A 19,482-nucleotide genomic window follows, 5' to 3' on the forward strand; every position below is an offset into this window, starting at 1 on the left:
CAGATTCCTGCCTTGCTGCCCATGTATATTCCTTTCCCCTCTGACCCTCAGTCCCTGTTTAGCCTAGTTGGTATCCAGTGCCTGCCCTGTCCGGTAAGTCCTGCCTGCCGCCGGCACCCAGGGGCTCAACTCCTGGGGAAGGGCTGTCAAGTGCAGGTGAAGTCTAGCTGTTTCTGTCAGAGTTCTGCCTTGTCTCTGGTGTGGGGTGGTTTTGCCTGCCGCTGCTGCTCCACGGCAGTGGCCCAAGGGCTCACAAACCTAGTTTCTGCCTTGAAAGCCTGACAAATGCTACCAACAATAAAGCATGACAACGTGGTTGCAGCAGCTCATATCTCCACTCTGGCTCTGCTCCGTCCCCCTCCCCTCCCGGACTCAGTGAGTGACTGACGTCCTTTCTTCTGCCTTCTCCGGCACCATCCTCCTCTCTGGTGGCGGCCATGTGTCCCCCTCTCCTGAAGATCTGCATTGACTCCGAGAGCAGATCAGGAGGAGGGGAGGGGAGCCGCCACCAGAGCCAACACAGTCCGGCGTCCATTTGTCTTCCTGCCCCTTGGCTCCTCTGGCCAGCAGGACACGTGGAGGAGTGGAGCTGCAGTCGGGGGCCGGGGGGGGGGGCACATAGATAGACCTGACCAGCAGGCAGCAGCACTTGAAAATGGCACTGGTCGCTTCATCCTGCGATTCCGGCCTCCCTCTTTGCCCTCCTACTGGTCCAATTAGGACCAACAGGGGAGCTCTCAAGGCACTGAGGGCAGGGAGTCATGGACAAGCATGAGCAGCAGCAGTGAGAGCAGCGGGCTGTCAACCTGCAGGCATGGGTGCAGCGAAAAACAGCGCCCAACCTATGGCCATGGGCTAAAAAGCACCCAAAAACCGCAACCCGTGGGTATCATAGAAATTCCGTGAATGGTTGCAGGAAACCACCCAATTTGGCAGTATTCTCGCCAACATGGCAACTTTATCTTACACCCAGCCTGCAGGGACAAAGAAAGAGGGCTGACCTTAGCTCAGAGCTAACAACCAATAGAAACAATCTCACAAGGAGCCAATCACAGGACACTACAACTGCAGACAGGGGGGAGGGGAAGCACCAATAAAGTGCTTTCTATACAAATAATATTCCTATTAAATATACAGATAATGCCCTCTGCCCTCATGAATATGGAGGCAGCACAGTCTTTGCTTACACTCTATGCTGTCTATTAAAAAGTTTTATTGCGTATTGTGTTGGCACTGTGGCATACTATTAATCATTTCTATAGCGCTACTAGACGTACACAGCACTGTACACTTGAACATGTAGAGACAGTCCCTGCTTGAAAGAGCTTACAATCTAATTAGGACAAACAGGACAAACGAGATAAGGGAATATTAAAGAGAGGATGTTTGAATATTTTACTGCTGTAACTGTCTATTACTTACTCTTGCTGTACAGCTCGAGTAAATTCCTTCAAAAAGATGGTAAATAAATCATAATAAATAAAATATGAAGTAAAATAGAACCCACAATCATTTTACAAGAGGGTGCCAGAGGGACAAAGACAAGTGGAAGTTACTCCTGCCCCTCAAGATATTCTACAAAATGGGATAAAGCTGGGAGATGGGTGTTGTGGGAAGGTGAGGTTGCCAGTACCCAAAGTGGTAGTTGAAACCATGGCTTTCTATGCTATTGACTAAATACTTGAAGGCAACCAAGTTAAGTACTTCGGGCCAATTCCAGTGACAGTTTGGAAACTTAGGGTCTCCTCTCACAATAAATACCTGACTTTGCACTGGACATTAGGGGTGTGGCGGGAGGAGAACATTTATAAATCCCATTTCACACAGCCATTGTACATACTTTGCAAACCCAATGAAGTCTTCATGGTTTGTGTTGATGTAAGAGATCTGGATATCAATCAGCAGTAGCACCTATCAAAAGAATAAATGTAGAACAATTTAGCATCTCAAAAAAAAAAAAAAAAAAAACTATAAATTGACTTTGGAAAGCCTAAGGGGGTCTTTTATTAAAGATTAGCTTGAGTTTTCTGCAGTAGGGCCCATTTTATTCCTATGGGCCCTGCTGCAGATAACTCAAGCTAATCTTTAGTAAAAGATCCCCTAAAAGAGGTAGAGGTCTTGTTACCCTACTTTTCTTGTATAGACACTAAAGCTAGTGTGTGTTAGATCAGTAAAACATTAGTTAGGTAGTTGACCTGAATTAGAAGGATTCTTACGCTCATCTTAGAGTACCAATTCCATTGCAAAACATATTATTGACACTCAACACATAGTACTTGAAATCTAGCCTGAGGAATAATTGTATCGTTGCTTTGGAAACCATCCCATAATGTTGTGTTTCATATTTCCAAAGAAAGGGAGAAAAACAAGGTCCTCATGGAACAAACAATTTAGCAGAGCCGTAAGGAAAGCAAAAAAGAGCCCAGGAGATAAAAATACTAAATATGAATAATACTTTGTATAAAGTTTTATTAATCCAATCCATAAAAGTTAATTCTATATCTACAAATAAGGAAAGGCAAACATACAGTACAGACAACAGCCATATTTTAGCGAAGATGCCTGCTAATAGATGCAAGTTGCTCAGGGCATGTGTTTTAACCTTCCAGTGATGACACACAACATTTTACAATAAGTACATTAGCAACTGGAATATATGTGACTCCTGACACAAGCATCTTCACCGAAACATGGCCATGTCAAATCTGTACTCTATAATTGCCTTTCCTTATTTGTGGTTGTACAATTAACCTTTTTATAGAAAGTATTTTAAATTTGTATTTTTACCTCCTGGGCTCTATTTTTCCCTATTCTCTTTCCTCTGTTGGATCCTATCATTTCCAGAAATATGTCAACAAAACAACTACTTAAAGAAACCCGAGGGGGGAGGGGAAGGGTTAAATGAAGATGGAACACACTCCATTTTGTATACATTAATGAAATTTGGGGGGCCTTTTAAAGAATTGTTTTGTGGCCTTTTAAGAAATTTGCGCTAATCTGATGTGCCCATCCTTCTTGGTTGATAGATGATTTATAATAGGTCTAATTAAAATCTTCAGCATACCTAAGGGTCATGTACAGTGTTAGCACACACTACCACCCATTTGCGCATTCTAACTGCTACCTCACCCATACAGATAATATGGGGGGCAGAGCCACACCCTAACTTCCATAAGTGTTCCCTGAACTAGGCACAAGTGGGGAAATTCTCCAAAATGTCCATATTGATGCAAAGTCCATAGGTACTTTAACCTGAAGGATTTGCGCCATGAAAACTATAAGAGTACTTCCTCTTAGAAACAAAAAAATGTCTGCAGCGATTTGCACCTGCTTTTTCTGCAGGTATGTTTTCATTTGAAAACATGTACAGCTAGAAGTGTGATTAACACCTACTACTTAACATTTCTAGAGCGCTACTAGGGTTACGCAGCGCTGTACAGTTTAACAAAGAAGGACAGTCCCTGCTCAAAGGAGCTTACAATCTAAAGGACGAAATGTCAAGTTGGGGCAGTCTAGATTTCCTGAATAGAGGTAAACCGGTTAGGTGCCGAAGGCAACATTGAAGAGGTGGGCTTTGAGTAGGATTTGAAGATGGGCACGGAGGGGGCCTGGTGTATGGGCTCAGGGAGTTTATTCCAAGCATGGGGTGAAGCGAGGCAGAAAGGGCGGAGCCTGGAGTTGGTGGTGGTGGTGAAGGGTACTGAAAGGAGGGATTTGTCTTGAGAGCGAAGGTTACGGGTAGGAACGTAAGGGGAGATGAGGGTAGAGAGGTAAGGAGGGGCTGCAGATCGAGTGCATTTGTAGGTTAGTAGGAGAAGCTTGAACTGTATGCGGTACCTGATTGGAAGCCAGTGAAGTGACTTGAGGAGAGAGGTGATACGAGTATATCGGTCCAGGCGGAAGATAAGACGTGCAGCAGAGTTCTGAACGGACTGAAGGGGGGATAGATGGCTAAGTGGGAGGCCAGTGAGGAGTAGGTTGCAGTAGTCAAGGCGAGAGGTAATGAGAGAGTGGATGAGATTTCGGGTGGTGTGCTCAGAGAGGAAACGGCGAATTTTGCTAATGTTATAGAGGAAGAAGCGACAGGTCTTGGCTATCTGCTGGATATGCGCAGAGAAGGAGAGGGAGGAGTCGAAGATGACTCCGAGGTTGTGGGCAGATGAGACGGGGACGATGCCTGACCAAAAACAAGTACTCTGCATGCTTTGTTGATCCATTTAAGTACTACTGGCTAGATAAGAAGATGGGTAATTTTAGCTACTGCACTTGAGTAATTAGATATTTACCCAGTTTAACTGGATTTTGAAAGTTGTGCTCAAAGTACAAGAAGTGTCACAGTTCACTGGATTTCAAACATTCATGCTCACTTGGTCTTTGGTCTTCGTTTCCCTTTCTCGGATGTATCCCACAACAATCCTTTCGGTTTCTTCACACAATCTTGGATATTTTGACAACTGCAAGGCAATTATTAGGAAGCATTTAATGAGCAGTGCACAGCTTTTGTGAGTAGCAAGAGGATTTAGCATAGCCTACAGTCCATCATTAAAAGTCTACCTCTGATATCAGGGATCTCCCTTTCCTTCTAGAAAAATAGAAATAACTTTATTAAAAACCACTGGGATTCCAAGAATAAAGTGAGGCTCTACTGTGAATGGATCAATATATTCCCTTAACATATTTTAAGTAAGTAATTAATCTGAGTTCCTATATTTCAATCCAGTCACTACCAATGTTAAACCTTAAATCAAGCAACTGCGTTTCAATTTTACATTTTATGTCTTCTTATGTGTACAACACTTTAGTTTTTATAGCTTAAACAGTGTTCTTATATCCACATTCACTCACTATCAAACCACATACATACCACTCACTTCAAACCTCATTTGGGTCTACTTTAGACCAAAGGTGATCACATGATAGTAGGATTTATCAATCCCCTTAAATATATTAAATTGTATATTAATCCTTTCAAAATTGTTAATACAATTTACATAAATCTCTTTTATCAACTTGAGAAACCTCAGTTCATGATTTTTCAAACAACACTAGTAAAAGGTGAAGGGGCTTTTCTTTAAGCTTCCCAATTGATAATTAGTTGTTAGCTCTCACAGTTCCATCAATAATCTTAATTGCTAGTATCACAGTCCTTCCTTAGGTAATCTCTTATTGGCACACAACAAAATCATCCATGATGGACCAAAGAATAACAATCAGCACCAGAAGTTTTCACATCCGCCAAACACAATGCTTGCAATGCGTTTCGCCAACTGGCACACGCCACTTTTCCAGGACCCCTGTGTGAGGTCGATCCTGTGCGAGCAGCTGGATATATGTTAAAGGTTGAACCCCTGAAGATGCCAGTGATATTGGGCAATAAGAGCCAGGCAGTGTGGAGGGCCTACCCAGCTTAGGCAAGAGACTAACCAATGCTAAGTTCTCATGTTGGGGAAACTGTTGATTCTCCGCTGCATCAAACTAAAAGATAAGTGGGCCAATGAGTTTAGTCTGCAATAATTTATAGTATTACCCTGAAAATCCAGCTGGACCAGGAGCAGAAGTAACTTAAGAGCCCTAATAGCAGACTGCACTTCCTTAGCTGAAATTGATTGGTTCAGAGTCTGAACCAAATCTAAAGGAGCCATGCAAATCTGATCACTATATAAGTCCCTAAAGTGGGTGAAAAATACTAGGGCTATGTCCTGCATTTTAGTATAGGATATTCCATCAGCTCCCTGAATAGTAGGAATAAATTGGTAACTGTGCCAGGCCTTTGTCAAGCTAGCCAGCAGGCGCCCCGGCCAGAGCATTTAGAGCAGCACATATGGCAGCTAAGTTTTCAAAAGCTCCTACAGTTGGACAAAACGCATTTGTGTTTAACTGCCCTCAATTTATCATTTATTAATTTTCCTATACCATATCTACTTGCCAAGCAAGTCAGAATGGTTTACAATATATTAAAAAGGTTAAACTCAATAAGAAAAGAACACCAAAAAATCATAGGACAAATTCCATTCATAATCATTTATACAAGGCACATAGAATGACCCAGAGATCAAACAAACCACTGACACAAAATAAAAAGTAATAGGTATTCTAATTTCTGGTATTTAAACAAGTCCAAAGACTGCAAATTTTCAATATTTCTCATTGCAGAGACCCACTGGTAGAGGTGAAAATGCAAGGTCAAGATGTACTAAATGCTAGCTGGAAGAAGTAAGTTTTTAGCACAGATCAAAAAATATATAAGATTTCTTTAACTGAATTGATTGGGGAAGTGAATTCCATAGAGCTGGTGCCAGAAAGTAAAAAGCTGAATGTCTAATGGATTCCCATCTGGTTTTAGAGGGAGGGGGGTATGATGAGTCTGTCAAACAGTGCAGAGTGCAGGCTGCGGTATGCAGAATGGTTAAGGACCTGTTGTGGTCTGAAACCTGACTGGGATTTATGTAGGACTGAGAAATTTGTTGGGTATTCCATTAGTTGGTGTGTTACCAATTCCTCCATCGTTTTGGTCAATAGTGGTATTGACAAATAGAATCCCCACAAAGAATACAGGCAGCAGTGTTCTGTAGTGTCTGTAAACACTTCAGAGTCACCTTAGTGATTCCAGCATAGGCTACATTGCAATAATCATATTGAGTGTTTATGTAAGTGTAGAACAAGGAGCGAAGAGAATCTGAATCTACCGTATTCCTGATGGATCTGAGCTAGCAGATCTGAGGACCAAAAGAAAGGGAAGAGTCAATGATGATCCTTAAGTATCTAAATGATAATACAGGAATAATTTGCCTGCCAAAAAGCGTTGGGTTCAGAGTAGGTGTAGGTAGAGAACCTGAGATCCAGCTTGCTATTGTTTTCTCTGGATAGAGGACAAGATGATAAAGTTCAAGCCACTGGGCAACCTCATGGAGACAACCTTGAATTTAAATTCTAGATCCACTATGCCTTTCGCAATACAATTGTTCCTTACACAGACATAGGCAATAATAGTGCCCCTCATAACTGCCTTGACAGTGGGCCAGAACAAAGCTGGATCATCCACAATCTGTTGGTTGACAACTACAAAATCATCCTATTGCTTGTGCAAGTAATTAGAAAAGTCAGGCAGGAAACCTCCAATTACCACATTGATGAAAAGGTTCCAGATCTAGATTAATCCAAATTACCACATTATCTCTTCAGGGCCAAATATCGCAGAAGAGATATACAGGCTTATTTTCAAAAAAGAAAGGTGCCCATCTTTTGACACAAATCGGAAGATGGGCGTCTTTCTCCCAGGGTCGCCCAAATCGGCATAATCGAAAGCCGATTTTGGGCATCCCCAACTGCTTTCCGTCATGGGGACGACCAAAGTTCCCAGGGGCGTGTCAGAGGCGTAGTGAAGGCGGTACTTGGGCATGCCTAACACATGGGCGTCCTCGACCCATAATCGAAAAAAGAAGGGCATCCCTGACAAGCACTTGGACGACTTTACTTGGTCCTTTTTTTGTTACGACCAAGCCACGAAAAGGTGCCCGAACTGACCACCAGATGGAATCAGGGATCACCTCCCCTTACTCCCCCAGTGGTCACTAACCCCCTCCCACCCTCAACAAAACTTTAAAAATATGTCGTGCCAGCCTCAAATGTCCATCGCAGCAGTATGCAGGTCCCTGGAGCAGTTTTAGTGGGTGCAGTGCACTTCAGATAGGCGGACCCAGGCCCATACCCCCCCCCCCCCCCCCCCACCTGTTGCACTTGTGGTGGTAAATGTGAGCCCTCCAAAACCCACCACAAACCCACTGTACCCACAACTAGCAACTAGGTGCCCCCTTCACCCATAAGGGCTATGGTAGTGGTGTACAGTTGTGGGGAGTGGGTTGGGGGGGTGGGGGGCTCAGCACACACGGTAAGGGAGCTGCACCTGGGAGCAATTTCTGAAGTCCACTGCAGTGCTCCCTAGGATGCCCGGTTGGTGTCCTGGCATGTGAGGGGGACCAGTGCACTACGAATGCTGGCTCTTCCCACGACTAAAGGGCTTGGATTTGGTTGTTTCTGAGATGGGTGTCCTCAGTTTCCATTATCGCCGAAAATCAGAAACAACTAAGTCTAAGGATGACCATTCTCTAAGGTCGACCTAATTTCCAGATTTGGGCGTCCCCGACTGTATTATCGAAACGAAAGATGGACGTCCATCTTGTTTCGATAATACGGGTTTCCCCGCCCCTTCACGGGGACATCCTGCGAGGACTTTCTCAGAAAAACTTGGGCGTCCCTTTCGATTATGCCCCTCCACGTGGAAAAAAGTGTTATGCCCAAAAACTAACTTAGAAAGGGAATGGTGCACCCTGGAGGTTATGTATAGTCCACAAGCATCCACAAGTTCCAAAGACAAACAAAAATTTGCCAAAACTTCCTGAGTGTTCCCAGAACATAACTGGCGACCTGTCACATGATCTATAATAGGATCCATCGCTGTATTCATATCCCCTGCAACAATCAAGTGTGTATCTGTATACTGAGAACAGTGATAGAGATGCTGGCAAAAGAAAGAACCATGACAAAGAGCAGGGCTGTAGACACCCACCAACATGAGTTCCCATCCTTGCAAACTGAGATGAATACCAACATAGACACACATTTCATCATGGAAGAGCAGTTTATTTGTACATTGTAAAGATTTGTTAAGGAGAATCGCTACCCATCCTCGCTTACCCACAGAGGCAGAACAATAAACTTCACCAATCCACTGCCTGGTTAGTTTTTGGTGCTCAGTGGAGGACAACCTAGTCTCTTGCAAACAAAAAATCATCCTTGTGGCAGATAAGTAGCCTGAAATGTGATTTGCAGTGCACTGCTCGTTGCCATAAACATACTCTCGACAAAAGGACTCTGAACCAAATCAAAGCTGTAAACGATCGTATTTACTCAGAATACCTGCCAGGACAATTAGCACTGTAATACAAGTGTTCCCTGCTTGTCTATGTGATCCTCCCTGCGGCTGAATTCTATCTAAGGTCCAACCTTTAACTGTGCAGTCTCTGCGCTCCCTCCCCTGATGACATAATCCGGGGTATTTTGAGTGTAAAACATTGGGCCCCATGCTGAAGTGTAAAGAGCCTTTTTCATCTATCCTCAAAATTCCTGCCAGGATCATTAGGACTAACATCAGTGTCCCCTGCTTGTCTGTGTGAACCTCCCTGCAGTTGAATTCTATCTAAGACCCAACCCAACAGTGCAGTCTCCCCCCCACCCCTCCCATAACATCACAGAGGACATTTTGAGCATAAAAACATAAAATGTTGGGTTCCACACTGGAAGTGAGGCATGCGACTGTCATACTGACGAAAGAGTGCGTTCCTTGGTGTAGACTGGGGGGGGGGGGGGGGGGGGAGAGGGGACTGTGTGAATCTAGGATGCTATGAGTGTATTTGATAGTTTTAATATGCATGGGCTTCAGATACCAGTTGTTAGTGGAAATGGCCTTTAGGTTTACTTAGTTCTGTGAGGTGTCCTGTTAGATGTTTACCTTCTATGTTGTCAATTACCTACATTCCTGTCTTTTATAAAATCTTCTGTTTTAGTCTTTTTGGGATCCTCATTGAAGAATGAATGGGATATACCTACTAAACAGTTCTCTTCGACTGATCATTATGGGATAACATTTTCAGTAATCTTTAAGGGTTTGACCTTCAGTAAAGTATTAAAAAAAAAAAAAAGATTTCCCCCTCCCCCCGATATTCAGTAGCATTCGACCAGCCAAGATTGGAACCTGGCCAGTTAAATGCCGAAAAAACATCTATCCGCCGATATTGAGCGGTACATGGCCGGCCATGTACCACTGAATATTGCTGGCTAATGGCTAGTGGTTAGCCGTTTGTATCAAGCGATATAACTAGTTGTCTGCTGATTTTTAAAATGTGACCGGGTCAAGTTTGATGCCCATATTTAGCCACATGCAACCACAGAATATCTTTGGCCAGTCTGAATTTAACCGGCCAATGCTGAATATCAGCTTGGCTGGTTAAATTTTGACCAGCCAAAGATAAACCAGATATTCAATGCCGGTCACTGGAAACAGCCCAGCACTGAATACTGGGTCTCAGCGCAGACCATAGGAGTTAACTAGTCTAACTCCCATGCTCTGAAAATCGACTTCCTTATATTTTATCGTAGAAAGCAGTACGATGTTAAAGGAAGGTCTTATTCCATCTGTTAAGAAACATTAAGTTTGATGACTTTGATGTTGATAGTTGGAATAGTTTTCTACCACATACATTATTTAATAGCCTCAATGCACTCCTACGTTCATAGGTCATCTGTTGCCCCTGTCACGGTGATGACTGTTTCCTTGTCTATGCTCACCTCGCCCTCTGGTGGCCTGAACCGGTGGCTGCTATGAACTGTCACACATTCCAGACTTCAGCCCAGTCCGGTCCGGATCTTCCAGGCTGCCAGACTTGCTTTTCTTGTTTGTGCCTGAACAGCACCCGCAGCTGCCTTGTGACTCCTGCAGCTGCTGATGGGCTTTATTAGCCACCTGGAAACTTCTGTGTTTGCCTTTGCATCGTCTAAGGTCCCTGGTATGTGGGTGTGCTCTGTGCACTTCTGCCTAGTCCCAGGTCTAGTCTGAGTTTCTTACCTGGTTCTAGTTTGTTTGTGTGTAGTTAGCTTTGGTTTTATTGCTTAGTTCCTAGTCTTCTTTCTGGTCTGCATTTCCTTGTCTTGTGTCTGTGTTCCTTTTTAATGGCTGCCTGGCAGTTTTTAGTCCTGACTCTGTTGTGTGTTTCCTGTTGGTATCCAGTTCCTGCCCTGTCCTGTAAGTCCTGCCGGCCGCCTGCACCCAGGGGCTCAACTCCTGGGGAACGGCGGTCAAGCGCAGGTGAAGTCTAGCTGTTCCTGCTCTGTCTGTCCCAGCTTGTTTGCCTCTGCTGCAACTCCAGTCCGGGGTTCCAGTCCTGTTCTACCTTGCCTCTGGTTTGGGGATGGTTTTGCCTGCCACTGCCGCTCCACGGCAGTGGTCCAAGGGCTCACAAACCCTGTGCTTCCGTGAGAAGCCTGACAGCCCCTTAGATTACTTCAGAGATTATGTTGCAAAAGAGTGGCATCACTTGAGAATCATGGTTTTCTGAAGATTTTGTTAATCTCAGATCTCAGCTGAATAGCTACAGAGATCTTTGTATTTTTCTAAAAAGATTGCTTCTTCAGTTAATCATCCATCACAACTGTTTTCTATACTTCACTCTGATTCAGAAAGATAAGGGGACTACATTGTCTTATTCTTTTAAAGCTAGTCATGTTTCTGATACTGCATCACGTTTTTCTACCATTCCATTATCAGCTGATACTCCCTTATCAAAGTCAATCTCTGATCTGAATTCTCATTGTTGTGTTCTAAGAACTTTCCAATATTTTTGATTCTATGAAGTTAAAATTTTGTCCTTTGGATGCCTGCTCTCCTACTCTTAAAAATCAATGAAAGAAAATATTATACCTTTTCTGCTGAAATTAGTAAATGCGTCTCTGAAAACAAGTAAGGTCTCTTATCAGTTAAAGACAGCCTTAGTTCATCCAGTTTTGAAGAAGGGCAACATTAATAGATCAGATCCTACAAATTTTAGACCCATCTCCTCACTTAATTTTTATCAAAGCTTTTGGAGAAAGTATCAGTTGTTGGACTTTCTGGAAACTACAGATAATCATACCATTTTACTTAATCATTTAGCAGGTAATGGTTTTGATGGAGTTGTTTTGGAATGGTTCTAGTCATATCTGACTAATCAAAATCAAAAGGTTTTAATGGATGCTTCAACTGATTCTTATCCTATTACTATGCGAGTACCGCAAGGATCTTCCTTGTCTGCTATCTTGTTTAATATATACATGCTGCCTATTTGTCAACCCTTGCAGAAATTGGACGTACATTGTCTATGCAGAAAATGTTCTCTCTTTTTCCCTATAAAAAAGATTTACCTAGGGCTCTGAGAGCAGAGGAATGCATGTTTGAAATCCAGTACTGGATCGTTTGGTGATTTAATTTGGCCAGACTGATGAATTATTTTAACTTTTAGAAAGCAGATATAAAAAAATCTCATTTTCTAGAGCATTTGGAATCTAATTGTTAACTGTGGTAATAAACCTACTGCTATTGGGTACTGTGGAGAATGTGGGGTAGTGCTGTATGTTTATTATTGGCATTATGAGTGAAATATTATTTGGAGTTTATTTTATGCATATGTTATGTTTGTTTCATTGTACCCCACTTAAAACAGTGAATATACGAGCTAGAAATGTTTTTAAATCAAAATAAATAAATAAATCATTCAAATCAATCAACAAACAGACAAATCATGGCCCTGAGTTTGAGGACACTGATGTGCAATCTCTGTTCATGGTGATCCAAAGTCTATGAGCTTGCCATCAGAGGAAATGGGCTCCCCAACTGCATGTAGAGGCATCTGCAGTTAATGTTATGTTTGGTTGCAGTGTGTGAAATGGACAACCCTTGATTAGGTTTGAGAAATGGGTCCACCACTTCAAGGAGCTTATGGTCTATCTCTGCTGGATTCTCTTGTTGAGAGACTGACAATGTTGATTCCAATGGATCTTGAGATACCATTGTAGTGGTGACATTTGCAGTCCAGCTAGAGGGATAACAAACCGCTGCTGCTATACGTCCCAATAGTTGAAAAATATTGCAAATCAGTAGCTAGAACTTTAAATGTACGAGCTCTATCCTCTGAAAACTTAAGAGACTGTTGTTAGCTTTTGTTGTCTTCAATTTAAGATGTCACATGCAACACTGGGCTGGAAACTATCTGGTCATCTTGATATGGGTAAATAGTGACCCTTTCTTGGAAGGAAGGCAATAACGAATAGCATCCCCAATCTTGTTTGGGCAGAACAGCTTCTATCACTCTGGTCTACATAGTAACATAGTAGATGACGGCAGAAAAAGACCTGCACGGTCCATCCAGTCTGTAAAAGAAGAGCAATCTCTTCTCCTTAGTTTGATGTGCTGTAATGAACTGTTCCTTCCTGAGAGAAATTATGCCGATTGACACCATTACAGAAGAAACGTGGATGGTCACTCTTGATATAGTTTCACTTTATACTCGGATACCTCAAGCTGGAGTTATAAAGGTCATAGAAGAAATTGTTGAAAATCGTACACCACCTCAACGGATTCCGTCACAGCTTATCATACAACTGGCTGAATCGGTTATTTTCAATAACTATTTTTGGTATCAAGATAGATTTTACCAACAGATAGAGGGTGTGGCGATGAGGGCCACGGTTGCCCCATCCGTGGCAACACTATACATTGCCCGAATGAAAGAGACTTTCATATATCCATCGGAAAAATTTAAAGGGGTTCTATGTTGGAAATGTTTCCTTGATGACATTTTTTCTTATGGACTAGAACACCGCAAGTGTTGGATGAATTTATTGGATGGCTCAATTCCCTAGATGCCAACATTAAATTTACAAAATCGGCTAGTAAAGAAAAGATTGAGTTTTCAGACATGCTGATTTATAAGGATAGGATGAGACTTGCCACGACATTATACATAAAGCCAGTGAATAGAAATACGTTTCTCCAATTTGGTAGTTACCACCCGTTTAAATTAAAATATGAGTTACCTATAAGCCAATTTTTAAGGGTGAGACGAGTTTGTTCTTCCCTGGGAGAGTTTAAGGCTAAAGCATTTGAACTGGGTTTGAGATTTGAGGTGAGGGGATATCCTAAGTCTGCAATTAAAAAAGCTTATCTTCGCCCAGATTTGCTCAGCGCCCCCTCCTGCTAGCTGAGCGTGAGACACCATTGATGGATGGTTTAACCTGTGTTCTACCTTTCACAGAAGTTAGTCAGCTTATAGCTCAAAGCATATGGAGACATTGGCATGTGGTACAATTGTACCCCTGCTTTATGGAGGGTCCTATCTTCTCAAATACTAGAGGGGAAACTATAGGTGAAAATTAGCAAGAAATGAGTTTTTTATGCCTAGAGTTAGAGAGATTGGAGGAGAACACAAAAATGTGGGAAATGCCAATGGTGCAGTACGACATCGGAGGGTGCTCAGTGGGTAGATCCAGGCACTAGAAAAATCTTGAAAGCTAAGAGTGTTACTAACTGTGAGACAAGAAATATCATCTATTGTATAAAGTGCCCATGCGATTTAATTTATATAGGTAGGAGTAGCCGGTCGATCCGGGTACTCTTGACAGAACATAAATCGCGGATTGTTACAGGGAATCTTCAGGCCCCCCCTAGTTGAGCATTGGGGGGAAAAATCATAAGGTGGAGGATATTCACTGGAGGGTTTTAGAGCAGATAGATCAAGGTAGTGATGGGGAACCGGTTAAGAGAATATTGAATTACCGGGAGCAGTGGTATATTTACTATTTGAACACAGTGAGTCCGTTTGGCTTGAATGCTGAATTAGAGTGGGGTTCTTTAATTTAATGGGGGTTCTGGATACGTCTGCATTTAAATAGCTTTAGTTTAGATGCCATCTTGACAGGAATAGTTCCTTTAATAAATTTGTCGAGCTGGCGCTAGAACGGCATAAGAGTAAGGATAAGATTGTGGGTATTACCTAAATGTACTATTGTGTGTGGGTATTAAAAGTATAACTCATCCATAATATTATTAAGATGGAGTTTGTAAAATGTTTTTTTAGGGGAGGTCCTTGATACAGCCGGGAGGTGAAACATGCATGTCGGACAGTTTTGAGACCCCAGTCCGAACATACTTAAGATAAGTGCTTTAAAGATGTTTATACAATGAATAGAAGCCGATGAAGAACTTAGTGCTGTTTGAATTGCCATAAATCATTGTTGGACAATTTAGCACTACTAAGGCAAGAGTTAAACTGCTTTGAATCGCTTGTGAGAACAGTGATGTGTGAAGATGGTGTGATGAGAGAATAAGAACTGGGACTGATGAAGTTGATGTGTGCCTTCCTTTGAAAGGCCATGTCTGGAGGTATTTTGGTGAGGTTTATCTTGTATCCTTGATGTATTTATGTTCACTGCCCAACTATCTGTGCTAATCACCTGCCACCATTGCTTGAAAAATTGGAGCCTTCCACCCACTGACATACAGTCAAATCTGAGATATTAGTCACAGAGGTAATGGGTAGCATTTATACCTTGTGTTCTTTTGGATGCATCCTTGAGTAGCAGCACACAATCAGCGGTCTAGGGTACAGCTGAGTAGTGACATCGATAAGGTTTTCTGAACTGCAGTTACTGATTCTTCCAACATTGAAGTTTGGTCAGTAGGGTGGCAAGAAAGCTCCCTGAACAATGAGCAGTTGTATTATTTGACAGGCCGAGTCCTTAACTTGATCGCCAAAATGATTATCTTCCAGGCAGAAGGATCTGCTATTATCTTAGACATTAACCTCTTGGCTATACAGTTCATCATGCACTGATAGTAGAGACTGCAAAACAGGCTGCAGTGTCGTAAGCATCACAGGTAGTGTAAAATCTGCAGCTGATGAACAACTATCATAAGACTCAGCTTAGTACTCTGGTAATCCTTTTACCAATGGTATCCAAGGTTCTGTGGTCCCTTCCTAGAGTTCCGTAATCCAAGTCCTGAAATTCTTGCTATGTCTCAGTGCTGCCTCAAAAACTACAAACAAAGTTGATGTTGACCTTGTCCTGAAGCTAGAAACACTTTGTATTTAAATTTGAGATAATGTGGGGTTGCAAGAATTGGCTGAGGAGTTTTCCAGATAAACACTTTGTTCACTGGAACTGCTAGAACCTCCTTGGAAGCTCCATAGGAGGCTTGATTTGAAAGTCTTTTCTATTACGTTGAGGCTGCAGCTTTCAGATTTTGTATGAATATTCCTCCATTGGAGCCTCTCATGGCTAGTCCACAATCTGGACTGAAGATGGCCGTGTTCCATGGCATGAGGTCCCAGTAATGCAAGCATGAAGTTCTATCTATAGAGCAGGTGTCCTCTTCATAGTAAGATGACTGACTGGGCACCAAGGACCAGCAAAGGTGGCACAGAAGATGGTGAATGTGATGGACTTGGGATAACATCCTGAGGCTCTTGAGACAGAAGTGAATTACATTGTGGTGTTACCTCAGGTGACTGAAGCACAACAGCAGTGTTCTGCACAAAATGCTTCAAGAGTTCAATAAAAGCACTGTAGGGAGTGACTTGAGGAGCTGTATAAGGCACAGAAGATGGGTCCTGTGTTCAGGAAAGGCCATTTCTGCTTATTTAAAAGCCCCAATTAGAGAATGACACAGGGACTGGGACCTGCAGTAACCGTGGGGATGGGGACAGAGCCCATGAGGATGGGGAGGGGATGAGGACAGAGCCCGTGAGGATGGGGACAAACTTTGTCCACATGTCACTTTCTACTTTGAAGCCTGTTAATGAACTGGACTGTTATTTATGTTTGATTGATGCAGACAATATTTTTATTTTTTGGAAAAACAAGCAAACTGGCCACAGCTAGCAAAATTTGCATGGGGGATCCTGCACATCTGGCTACCAACACATCTTCTAAGAAGACATCTTCTATTGCAGGAGGGACTGTGGAAGACAGGAGAGCTAGACTGAATCCTGAGATTGTTGATGACTTCTTATTCATCCACATATTAAAAAAACATAACAATGCTTCATAGGGCATATTTCTCCCCACTAGGGCATACAGAACTGGTTGTATTTTGTATCCCTGGACAATTTAACTGGGTTAATTAGGATTCCTTGGGGTAGGAGAAGTCAGCTATTGTTGGGGTTGGAAGGTTAGGGGTGGTGGTGGCTGGATATCACTGCGGAAACCCAGGCCAAAGTATCGACCTGCATATCCAACATTGCTGCCTGGATGTCCAACCGCCACCTGAAACTGAACATGGCCAAGACGAGTTTATCGTCTTTCCACCAAAACCCACTTCTCCTCTTCCTCCACTCTCTATCTCAGTCGATAAAACCCTCATCTTCCCCGTCTCATCTGCCCGCAACCTCGGAGTCATCTTCGACTCCTCCCTCTCCTTCTCTGCGCATATCCAGAAGATAGCCAAGACTTGTCGCTTCTTTCTCTTTAACATCAGCAAAATTCGCCCTTTCCTCTCTGAGCACACCACCCGAACTCTCGTCCACTCTCTCATTACCTCTCGCCTTGACTACTGCAACCTACTCCTCACTGGCCTCCCACTTAACCATCTATCCCCACTTCAATCCGTGCAGAACTCTGCTGCACGTCTTATATTCCGCCTGGACTGATATGCTCATATCACCCCTTTCCTCAAGTCACTTCACTGGCTTTCTATCAGGTACCGCATACAGTTCAAGCTTCTCCTTCTAACCTACAAATGCACTCAGTCCGCAGCCCCTCATTACCTCTCTACCCTCATCTCCCCTTACGTTCCCACCCTAAACCTCCGCTCACAGGACAAATCCCTCCTCTCAGTACCCTTCTCACCACCGCCAACTCCAGGCTCCGCCTTTTCTGCCTCGCCTCACCCTACGCTTGGAATAAACTTCCTGAGCCCATTCGCCAAGCCCCCTCCCTGCCCATCTTCAAATCTTTGCTCAAAGCCCACCTCTTCAATGTCGCCTTCGGCACCTAACCCTTATGCCTCTATTCAGGAAATCTAGACTGCCCCAATTTGACTGACTGTACACTTGTCCTTTAGATTGTAAGCTCCTTGAGCAGGGACTGTCCTTCTCTGTTAAACCGTATAGCGCTGCGTAACCCTAGTAGCGCTTTAGAAATGTTAAGTAGTAGTAGTAGCTGTTAGTTGTTGTTATTATTGTTTTCTATTTGTAATTTATACACAACAGTTGCACAGCATATTGTTCCATTTTAAACTTTAATAAAAAGATTTAAATATAAAATCGTAAGTGTTTAAGGCTTCTGCAGATGAGAACAGAGCCCACGGGGATGGGGACGGGGACAGGGGCAGAGACGGGGCCTGCAGAAACGGAGTGGGGATGGAGACAGAACCCACAGAGACAGGACAGGGACAAATTCTGTCCCTGTGTCATTCTCTAGCCCCAAACATTTTGAAATGCTGGCAGCTGATTGGAAGTGTCAGATAACTTCTGGGATCATCTTAGCTCAGCACACAGCACTACCGAGACAATACCAAAGCTGTCGGAACCTGGTATTTAGCAGAACACTATCAGGGCAGTGCCTAGGGTCTCTGGCGCCCCCCTGCAGACTATCAGTTGGCGCGCGCCCCCGCCCCCCCCCCCCCCCCCCGGACCTGCCTGGCTCCAAGGCGCGTGGAAGAGCTGGGCGGTGCCAAAGAGCCCATGGCTACACGCGGGAAGGCAGCAGCAGCCATGGGTGTAGTTTGACTGTTTCATTTGGGGGGGGCAAAGGATGAGGAGGAGCATATTGGTGCCACCTCAGTAAGGCCAAAACACAATCTCTCCACTGCAAAACGCTATAAACAAACTTGTGCAAAAACACACTCATATCCTTACTAAACCATAACAGCACGAATTCCAAGGACAGGACAAGCTACAACCTTATGCGTGAAAAGGCAGAACTGTAATTACACAAGGCTCTAAAACACCAATACACTACCACGCTAGCAGAATACTGCACCTTGATCACACATGAAAAACACATGACACAACAAACATGACAAGGAACTAGAAATCAAAAAATATGAAGGCAAAATACTGAACTGGAAAGTTAACTCAAGAAGTCAGACTCAGCATGCAGCAATACCAGAAAAATTAGGCTTGGAACTAATGTTCAGAGCTAAGGAAAATTACAGAATGCTTGGGAATTTCTTTGTTTTGGTAAACAAGCCATACTGTGGGAATGTGGTCACATGTTCCTCAGTCCAGGTGGCCAGTCTGAACTTGAAACAGGCTCCACCTCTCCCTTCACATACCAAATTAATTAGAGCTCTGTCTTATCTTCTTACACATTCCAAATCATTTTCACACAAACAGAATTGCTTCTAATCAAAAATACAGACCCCCAAGTGCACTGTCGGTCAATGCAGAGTTGAAAATCTTTAAAATCTTCCATTACAGGGGAGAGGGGGCTGACTTTCTGTCAGGGGGCCATGCAGGATGTTTTTGGTTGGGGGTGGGGGGCAGGTGTCATGCAGGTCACTTTGGTTGGGGGTGGGGCATGCTGCCTGGTTTCAGTTTTGGCTTTGGCTTCTGCTGAAACTGTGTGGCAAATTTTGGCTGCAGAATCAGTTTTGGTGCCCTCTATAAGGCAGAATATACGGACACTCCATTGTGCCTTAAATATAAGCTTACCAAGAATACTTTTTTCCATGCTTATTGGCAATGCACAAAGATTAAAAGGTAAAGGTTCATACATTGGAGGCTAGGAGGAGGATCTTCTTTAAAGTTAAAGTATAGTTATGTGGGTGCTGGTTCTATTCAGTGCTGGCACCCATATATCTAAGTGGGCAGAATTAGGACAGCTTTTGAGCTGTACTAAATTTGCCCGCTTTGCTATGTGGGTGCCGGCACTGAATATTGCTGGCACCCTCAT

The 19,482-nt window shown here is 43.3% G+C and overlaps 1 protein-coding gene across 2 annotated transcripts in view; it reads right to left on the reverse strand.

Annotated features, from left to right (window-relative positions):
• DNM3 (dynamin 3) overlaps positions 1–19,482 on the reverse strand; it is a 1,044,597-nt gene that overhangs the window by 787,829 nt on the left and 237,286 nt on the right. For both annotated transcript variants that reach the window (XM_030208630.1, XM_030208629.1), the window contains exons 11-12: positions 4,368–4,454; positions 1,841–1,911 (exon numbers count right to left, since the gene is read on the reverse strand). In XM_030208630.1, coding sequence (XP_030064490.1) covers positions 1,841–1,911; positions 4,368–4,454 — 158 coding nt within the window. The remainder of the gene's footprint in view (positions 1–1,840; positions 1,912–4,367; positions 4,455–19,482) is intronic.

This window comes from Microcaecilia unicolor, chromosome 6, assembly GCF_901765095.1.
Source record: "Microcaecilia unicolor chromosome 6, aMicUni1.1, whole genome shotgun sequence".
NCBI lineage: Eukaryota > Metazoa > Chordata > Amphibia > Gymnophiona > Siphonopidae > Microcaecilia > Microcaecilia unicolor.